The sequence below is a fragment of the Plasmodium gallinaceum genome, assembly GCF_900005855.1.
Source record: "Plasmodium gallinaceum strain 8A genome assembly, contig: PGAL8A_v1_61, whole genome shotgun sequence".
NCBI lineage: Eukaryota > Apicomplexa > Aconoidasida > Haemosporida > Plasmodiidae > Plasmodium > Plasmodium gallinaceum.
In genome coordinates, this window is record NW_021628220.1 from 259,845 (window position 1) to 270,183 (window position 10,339).

Below are 10,339 nucleotides of genomic sequence, written 5' to 3' on the forward strand. Positions count from 1 at the left end.
TTTTTTTTTTTTTTAAATTTTTTTTTTTTTTTTTTTTTTTTTTTTTTATATTTTCCATCTATAAGAATTACATAAATTTATTTTAAATTTAAATCTTCTGTTTTTTGTTCTTTTTTATATTTGTAGTAAAATGTATTAAATATGAATAATGTTTAAAATTTAGTCGATATATTTTTATGATTCTTTTATATTAAAATAAGGAGGTTACAAATTTTTTTAGAAATTACCTTATGTTTTTCTTCTCCTGCACATTTTTTTATTTTTGTTATATCTTTAATTAAAAGAAAATGTAAAATTATACTTTATAAGAAAAAATTAAAAATAATTTAAATATAATTATTACAATCCTCAATTGTTTTTTTTTTTTTTTATTTCTAAGTAGTATATTAAAAAAAAAAAAAATGTGTAACATTTAACATTTAGAGATAATAAAAAAAAAAAAAAACGATGGTATTTTTTTTAGAAAGAACCATCTTTTTTTTCTTTATATCATAGATAATCAAAATTAATATATAAAAAAGATTTTTCTATTTATATATACTAGTAAAAAAAAAAAAAATTAAAATGTTACAATTTTTATTACAATATATAATAAAGTCGAAAAGTAATTAAACTATTAAATGGTATCAAAAAAAAAAAAAAAAAAAAGGAGAAAATATTAAAGTGTCTTTTATTTTTAAAAAAATTTGTAAATAAAAAACTAGTTACATTTTTATGTTGTAAAAAAGAAGAAAAAAAAAGTTGTTATATCTACAAGTTTCAATGAAAAAAAAAGAAAAAAAGATTTAACTTCTCATATAGAAAAAATTTAAAACTTGTTCTATATTTTTATTTATATTTAATAAAAAAAAAAAAAAAAATTTCCTACTAATTATTATTAATAAAAAAATATAGAGTAATTTTATTTTTAAACATAAATATTTATATAAGTTAAACTTTTCTTTGTTATGAAAATTTATTCTCTCTTAATGATTTTTTTGGTTAAATATTAAAAATTTGCACACCTACAAAAAAAAAAAAAAAAAAAAAAAATTTTTAGAATTAATCTATAACTGCTTAATTTGAAAATTTCACTTTTTTTTTTTTTAAGAATATAGTGATACATATATATAGATGAGAAATAAAAAAGAAAAAAAAAAATGTCTAAATTGTATAATTTTAAAAAAAAAAGTGAAGCAAATATAAAAACATGTTATGAATTGAATAGTGAAGATACTAATTATAATGACGATAATAATATTATAAATATAAGGAGGAAAAATTTTTCTCACAATAATATATTAGAACAATTAGCTACTTTAAGTAAAAAAAAAAAAACTTCTACTGAAGAAAATGATGTGTGGGATATAATATCAAATATATCAAATTATTCTTCAGATAATAATAAAGAAACAGAAAAAAAAAAAATTCTAATTTGTTTAGGTAATAATAACTTTGGTCAATTAGGTTCTGAAGAAAATGATTGGATAGGATTTGTAGATTTTTCATCCATCCTAATTAATAGAAATAAATCAGATTCTCATGATGAAAAATATAAAAAATGTAAAAAATTTAATGATATAACAAAGGATATAAAAAAAAGAAGAAATTCCATGTATAATAATTATTTATGCAATAATCTAGGTAATAACGAAATATATAATAAAATATTAACAAGTTTACCAAATGATTTTCATTTATCGACTATAGAAAGAAATATAAAGAAAAATAAAATAAGAAATTATAAAGATTATAATAATGATAATAAGGCTAGTATTTACAATAGTGATTCTATAAATAACAAAATTAGCGATATTAATAATTATTCTAATAACTATTACAGTTTAAATGATAACAATAAAAACACTGTTGAAAATTTAAACAAAATAAAATTACAAAAAGACAATAAGGAAATAGCTAACATTAAGTTAAATTATAGTTCTAATAATAAGAACGATTTAATTATTTCTAATATTATGACAAGAAATAAATATAAGGAAAATCTATTTAAAAAACAAAAAAATTTTTCTGAAAATGAAAACAATTATAAAAAATACAAAGAAAAATTAAAAGAATATGATGACTTTTTAAGTGTAAATGAAGAAGAAACTACTAACAGTAGTAATAAAAAGGACTTCAAAAATGAAGAGAAAATTTTTTTCATCCCTAATAAAATAAAATGTGGAAAATATCATTCTGCTGTTGTTAGCGAAAATGGTTTTGTATGTTTATGGGGATTAAATTATTATGGCCAGTTAGGAATAGATTCGAAAAACTCCATTTACACATGTTATAAAAAAACCAAATTCAGAACATTTAAAAATAAGAAAAATAAAAAATGTTGTCCACTAATTGAAAAGGAAAAAATTATTTTATCTCCATATATTCATAAATTAATTCCCTTAAAACAATTTGGGTACAAACATAAAGTGAAAAATATAAGCTTGGGGGCATTTCATACTTTAATATTATCTTATGATGGGTATGTTTTTACTTTTGGTTGTAATAAAAAATCTCAACTAGGATTACCTAATTATTATGACAAGAAAATTTCTTACACAAGTAAACCTTTTCTTATTCCTGTTAATAATAATTCAGATAAGTTTTTCAAATCTTATAACGATAAAAAAAAAAATAGATTTATTCTTTCATCCAATAAAACTTATTCTAAAATTTCTCATCCAATTATTTACATAACTTGTGGTTCATATAATAGTGGTATTATAGATGCCAATAAAAAATTGTGGTTATGGGGATGGAATAAATTTGGACAAATTGATACTTCTTATATAAATGAGAAAATAAAAAAAAAAGAAAAGAAAGAAAAGAAAAAAAAATATGAAATATGCACAAATAATGATAATATAATAAATTTACAAAAGAGGAAAAATTTAAAAAAAAGTGAAAGTTATGAAAATAAAAAGAGAGAACGAAAAAAAGAAAAAATAAATAATAAAAATGTAAATATACCAAGAAATATAAATATAAAAAAAAAAAAAATGGTGCAAATTAGTATGGGGAAATATCATAGTTTATGTTTAACTGAAGATAAATGTGTTTATGTATGGGGATATCTAAATAAAAATGAAAACGAAAAACATTGTTTCAATTCATCTAATGATTATTATAAGAATGTAACAGCATTAACAAAAATAAAATGTTTAAGTAATTTACATATATCAAATATTGTATCTTCTAGCACTCACACAGCCTTTGTTGCACCTATAAAATATGTAAATGAACAAAATTTTTTTATGAAATTAAACAAAAATTGGTATAAATCTAATATAAATAAAAGACCAGGTGACCTTTTTAGATATAATATATTATCAAAAAATGAGGGTAATAATAATACTTTTTTGAAATATTATCCTTATAACTACTTAAATAGAGGAGGAGATAATGTATATTATGTAAAATATACAGACTTACATCATTTAATAAATTTCAAAGAATATGTTAATGAAGTAGATAATATATGTAATAAATATTCTATTATGAATGATGATATTTATGGTAACCATAAAAATAATATTTTAAGAAATAATATGTTTGATCAACATTTAGAAAAATATAGCAAGAATTTTAAAATAGAAAATATATTAAAGCCATTATTTCTTACTCACAGTAATGAATATCCTGAAATTAATTCTTTACAAATATTTCAAATTGGCATTGGAAAAAATTTCGGAATTTTTCTGACATCTTCACCTTCTATAAATAAAATTTTAAATAATAAAAAAATTGATTACATAAATAACATTTGTTCTTTAGGTGTTCTTAGAAATAAAATACCTGAAAGAAATATATTCGTTATAGGAAAATCTAATTATAATCAATTATGTTTGCCTAGTAATAGTAAGCATACAATTAGTCCTGTTTATTTAGATAAAAATAAGTTAATAGATGAAGTGCTAAAAAGAAATAAAAAATACAATTTCTTAAATGTATCTAATAAAAAAAAATATTCAGATCAAATTAGCTACAATAATAGATTATTTTACTTAAAAAAATATGAGGAAAGAATAAAAAAAAGTGTAACAAATTGCAGTTTACTATATAATGATGTTCATCAGAAGAAATTCTCCTTAATTTCTAACAAGAAAAATTCAAATAAAAATTCTCTTCCATCTTATAAATTAAATGAATCAAACTTAAGTGTTTTTACTAATAATAAAAAATCTATTTCTTGTACTAACTCTTCAGAAGAAAGAGATAGTAATAATAATTTGAATATAACAAAAAACATGGAAAACGAAAATCAAAAAGTAGAAAAAAATGATTTAGAAAAATACTACAGACAAAATTTGAAAAGTAATCACATAACATCTACTATAGATGATCAGGATAAATTTATTAATGATGATTACAAACAAAATGATACACATATTTTTTTTTCATCTAATTTTTTTAATGAAAAAAATTCTATAAACTCTTCAAATTCTCATGTACTACCATTATGTGATAATTTAAATGAAAATTTGAACACAAAATTAGAAAGTGAAGATATAACTTCCTTTATATTTCATTGTGATAATATAGAAAAAAACAAAAAAGAAAAATCATTTCATTTAATTAAAAACGAAGGATTTGTAAACTTACTTAATCAGAAAGTAAATATTAACAGCGAAAAATCAAATGAAAAAGAAATCAACCCTGATTTTGAAATAAATGAAACCAATCATAATCCTTTTGAAGAATTTTATGAATATTCTTCACATAATATATTGTCCACAAATATGAATTTAAATATTAGCGATAAAGAAAATGAAAAGAATGGTGAACATATTAGTTTGAATCCTTATAATATTGTTGTAAATAATAATATATGTAATATTATTAATAAAAATTTAACTAATTTTGAAATTAAAGATGATAAAAAATGTTCTATTCTTACAAGAAAAAAAAGGAGTTCATCTGTTAATAAAAAAGACCTCTTTAGAAATATGATATTAGAAGCTATTGATAATATAAATAATAATACTTTTGATGATAAAAATGAAAAAATAAAATTGACTAGTTGTGAAAAAGCGAAATCAAAATTTAAAGTTTTTAAAAAAAGAAATTCTTGTTTATGGAATTTCTTCACCTACAATGAAACAAAAAAAAAAAATTCTTTAAATTATAATTTATCAGAAAAAATTGTTAATGTTACACTATTAGATGTTGCTTGTGGTGATTATCACTCTTTAATATTATTAGAAGTAGATACTTTAACAAAATAAACTTTAATATTTCTTTTATTATAAATATATTATATTTTAAAAAAAACAAAGAAATGAAAATAATTATTGTAAAAAAATTCATTTATAACATTCAAAAAAAAAAAAAAAAAAAAGTGATATTACAAAAACAAAAAATACATATTTTTACAATATTTAATAAATTTTATTATTTTTTTGTTACATAAATTATAAGAAATGAAGAAAGCATTAAAATTTTAATATATTCAATTTGTTTTAAACATATTTAATAAAAAATTCTTCTTTTTTTTTGTGGAACTATTTTTGATCTAAAAAATTCTTCAATTTTTTGAATATAAACATTTTAATATAACTTTTAAAATAATAAATTAAAACAATTTAATACATTATAATCGATTTAAAATATAAAAAAATACAAAAAAAAAAAAAAATAAAATAAAATAAAATATCGTTTAAAAAAAAAAAAAAAAAATGGTGTTTTTAAAAAAAAAAAAATGGTGTTTTTAAAAAAAAAAAAGTGGTGTTTTAAAAAAAAAAATGTAAAAAAAAAAAAAAAATAATTAAATTAATAAACTCTATACCTTTTAAAAAATAAATGCAAAAATATTTAAATAATAAAAAGTGAAAAATATTCCAAATTATGTAGATTAAATTTTTATATTCTATTTATTATAATATTTTATTTTATTTTATTTTTTTTTTTTTTTATGTAAAACAAGAAAGTAAGCAGAACAATAAATGAAGTTGGAATAATATGGAAAAAAAGAAATATGTATTAGATGCAAATAGTTTAATTAAATTTAAGGATTTCCTACATATGAAATATGAATGTTACATAACAGAAGGAGTAATAAAAGAAATAAAAGATGAACATTCGAAAAAGAAATTAAGTAACATTCTTCCATTATTAAAAATTGAGAGAGCTGAAGAAAAAGATATTAATTTTATAAAATATTTTTCAAAATTAACTGGTGATTATGATTCATTAAGTGAAGTAGATATAGAAGTTATAGCATTAACTTATATGCTCCATAGAAAATATGGCGATATATCAAAATTACGATCAACTCCTTTAGAAACGATATATAAATATGACGATGTTACATATGATTATTCCAATGTTATCAATAAAAAAAAATTTAATAAAAAAAATCGTAAAAATAAAAATGTAATAGAAGAAATAAACTCAATTAATTGTTATGAAAATTTAGAAGAAGAAAGGATATTTGATAAAAAAAATAATGTAGAAAATGAAAATGAATTTAAAAGAGAAGATTTTGTAATGAAGAGTGAAGAAGAAAATGAAAAAAGTAATATGAATTGTAAAAACAAAGAAATTGGTAAAAATGAAATAACTGCTGAAAATGAAAATGATAAAAATGAATTAATTAATGAAAATGAAAATAAGAAAAATGAAATAATTGAAGAAAATAAAGAATATAGTGAAAATGAAAAATATAATGAAAATGAAAATAAGAAAAATGAAATAATTGAAGAAAATAAAGAATATAGTGAAAATGAAAAATATAGTGAAAATGAAAAATATAGTGAAAATGAAAAATATAGTGAAAGTGAAAAATATAATGAAAGTGAAAAATATAATGAAAGTGAAAAATATAGTGAAAATGAAAAATATTATGAAAATGAAATAATTGAAGAAAATAAAGAACATAGTGAAAGTGAAAAATATAATGAAAGTGATGTAACTGAAGAAAATGATGGAATTTATACCATCAAAAAAGGGAATAAAAAAATATTAGGATGTGAAACAATAAAAGAAGAAGTAATAGAAGTAATATCAAATGATGATGAAGATAAAGATGGAAAGTGGATAAATATAAATAATATTGATACACTTAATTTAAATATAGATACAGAAGAACAATTTGATGCAAATATTGCTTGTGTTACTACAGATTATGCAATGCAAAATGTTCTTTATCAAATTGGATTAAATGTAATAACAATAGATGGATACAAAATAAACTCAATTAAATTATGGGGATATTTTTGTACTTCTTGTTATTTTTTTATGAGACGAAATTCTATATTGTTTTGTTCTAAATGTGGTAATAATAATCTAAGAAAAGTAAATGTTATTGTAGATAATAATTTAAAAAAGTTAGTTGTGAAAATTCCACAGTTTAGAATAAACAATAAAAACACTATTTTTAGTATTCCTAGAAAGAAAAAAAAAAGTAAATTTGAAGAAAAATTGCAAATTTTTAGAGAAGATGAATTATTAATTGGTGGTAGGAAACAGTATATAGCTCATCAAAAAAAATTATATGAAAGTCAAAAAAACATAAAAAATCCTTTTAACGATAATAATATTTATGATTATAATGATTGGGCATATAGAACAACATTGAAAAGTGGAAAAGTTGCAGTTTTAAAAAACCCAAAAATTATTATTGGAGGAAAAAGAAATTCCCACAAAAAAAAAAGATAAATAATTATAGTTTATATAATGAAAAATTAAATCATATTTGTTTACATTTTTATTGTATATTACTTTAATTAATTATACTTTTTTTTTTATATATTTTAAATATATTTTATTTTATTATATAATATTTTTCATTATTTTTGTTTTGTATTATTTTAATGTTTTATATACTTTTTTATTTGTACCTTTTAATGAAAAGTTATTTATTTTTTTTTTTTTAAAAGACTTTAAAAAAAAAATAGAAAAAAAAAAAAAAAAATAAATAAATAAATAAATAAATAAATAAATAAAATAATATTAAAATAATTAAAAATAAGAAATTATTATACGCAATGTAAATACACAGGAAGAAAAAATTCAAAATATATTTATACATTAATAGTAAAAGTTAATGGTATAAAAAAAAAAAAAAAAAAAAGGTGGAATTATTCTTTTTAAAACGGAAGGAGGAAAAAAAGATCTAAAGTAAAATAAAATTAAGAGAAAAAAAATAAATAAGAACAAATCTATTAAAAAAATAAAATATTAACTTTATTCCTTTATTTATTTTAAAAAAAGAAACTACATAATTTATATAAGAATGAATCAAAATAATATTGTTTCTATATCATTTTTATTTATTGTTTATTATTCAGTTACTCATGCTAATGTACCCATAGAAAATCCTCCTTTTATATTTAACAATAGCAAGGAAAGTAACAGAAAAATTAAAAAAAAAAAAATTTTCGAAATTTTGAAAAAAATATTGTTTTCTATTAATATTTAATTCAAAAAAAAAAAAAAAAAAAAAAAAAAAATGTAATAATAAATCATATAAAATATAAAGTAGTATTATTAATTTTTCTTTTTAACAAATAAATTAATATTTTTAGATGGGATAAAAATGTTTTTAGACAATCAAACACCAGAAGATTCTCTTTTCAAACATTCTTACTCGTTAGACACAACTCTTGAAAACTTTCCTAATCCTTTTATTCATCCTTCATTATGCAATAGAAATGGATTAAAATATTCTTATATATGTGATCCAAATAAAATATTGTCAAGAAATACAGCAGATAAAATAGAAGGTATTTTTTTTTTTTTTTTTTATCTTCTTAAAACATCCATTAAAATAAATAGCAAAATAAAATATAAATATCTTATTAATTTTTTTTTTTTTTTTAATTAATACTATAAAACGTAATTAAAGAAATTTTAATTTATCAAAGGAGCAACTCCAGTCATTATTGCATAGATAAAGAAGTTTCTTATATGTAATTTATTTATATTTAACTATTGTATATATTATTGTAAAAAATAAAAAAAACTTTCTTTTAATAAAATATGAGTGTTAACATACTACAAATATATATATATATATATATATATATATATATATATATATATATATATATATATATATATATATATATATATATATATATATTTATGTATATTTGTATATAAAAAGAAAAACATAATTGCAATTTAATTAAAGTGATAAAAATTAACCTAAACAATTTAATATTACATGCTATTTTTTCTTTACTGTTTTATTTTTTAATGTGCAAAAAAAAGTACTATCTATCTATCTATAATAAATACCTACATATTTTTAAATTTGATAAAATTAAAAAAAAAATAGATTAGGTGTGGCATTAATAAAAAAATTGCCTTATGGAGTAACTGCAGATACATTTGCCTCCCAAATATTAGAATATTGGAAATTAAGTAATAGAAATTGTAATGATGGAATCTTACTTTTTTTTGTGAAGGAAGATGCAACTTTTGTATTGAAATGGAAAAAGGGTTAGTAAATTTGTATATGTTTATAAAAAATAAATAAAATGTATACGTATTAAAATTTTAAATTAGGGGCACAATCAGTAATTAACTTTAGAACAGCTACCGCTATGCATAAATCATTTAACCAATATATAAGAAGATATTCTCTAGAATATTCAATTTTGAGAGGTAAAAAAAAATTCTACTTAATAAGTGGATAATGATATGTTTATTATGTTATATAAGTTAAAGTATTATTTTATATTTTTATAAATTTATTTCAAATAGAAAAACTAAAATATATATTCTTTTGTATTTCATTAATTTTTTTTTTTTTTTTTTTTTAAAGCTGTGAAATTGATATCAGAGGTATAAATATGTATTAAACATAACACTGTAAGAAAAAATATAATAAAAATAATATTCATTCCTTTTTTCATTTTTTTAAGTATCTTACGGAAGAAATAATTCCACCAACACAAACAACTCAAATGTAATTACGAGAGAAAATAGAAAATAAAAAAATGATTAAGAAAGAAAGAATATAAAAAAAAAAAATAAAAATATTAAATACAAAGATCCTTAATAATATAATCTGTTTAAATAACATATTTAGGGTTGTTGCTCTTACTATTGCAATTGTGGTTGGTCTTAGTTATCTTGCATGTATCTTAATAGGTATTTATTATATATTTATTTTTTTTAATAATTTATTTATTCATTTCACTGCCTTTTAATAATCAAATAAACATATACGTGCTATTTTTTTTTTTTCTTTTTTAGTTTTTACCGATGCTCAGAAAGTAAATAAAACCATTTAAAAAATTAGTTCTTCATATAATTTAAATGTGTTCTTTCTTAAATATTTTTATAGTTTGAATCTTAAAAAGAAACACAGTGTAAATTTTTTTTTTTTTTTTTTTTTTTTTTTTTTTTTTTT

The 10,339-nt window shown here is 18.0% G+C and overlaps 3 protein-coding genes across 3 annotated transcripts; all 3 read left to right on the forward strand.

Moving 5' to 3' along the window:
- Positions 1-1,139: 1,139 nt before the first annotated feature.
- PGAL8A_00092100 (regulator of chromosome condensation, putative) lies at positions 1,140-5,204 on the forward strand (the record flags this gene model as incomplete). Its single annotated transcript, XM_028671788.1, has 1 exon — positions 1,140-5,204. The coding sequence occupies one exon, from the start codon at positions 1,140-1,142 to the stop codon at positions 5,202-5,204; it is 4,065 nt and encodes a 1,354-aa protein (XP_028526039.1).
- Positions 5,205-5,937: 733 nt separating this feature from the next.
- PGAL8A_00092200 (RNA-binding protein NOB1, putative) lies at positions 5,938-7,635 on the forward strand (the record flags this gene model as incomplete). The annotated part of the gene is made up of 1 exon (XM_028671799.1): positions 5,938-7,635. The coding sequence occupies one exon, from the start codon at positions 5,938-5,940 to the stop codon at positions 7,633-7,635; it is 1,698 nt and encodes a 565-aa protein (XP_028526040.1).
- Positions 7,636-8,212: 577 nt separating this feature from the next.
- PGAL8A_00092300 (conserved Plasmodium protein, unknown function) lies at positions 8,213-10,220 on the forward strand (the record flags this gene model as incomplete). The annotated part of the gene is made up of 9 exons (XM_028671810.1): positions 8,213-8,327; positions 8,505-8,702; positions 8,825-8,888; positions 9,260-9,423; positions 9,490-9,588; positions 9,749-9,768; positions 9,849-9,892; positions 10,016-10,077; positions 10,183-10,220. 9 exons carry the CDS (start codon positions 8,213-8,215, stop codon positions 10,218-10,220), a joined length of 804 nt encoding a protein of 267 aa, XP_028526041.1.
- Between the last annotated feature and the right edge of the window lie 119 nt (positions 10,221-10,339).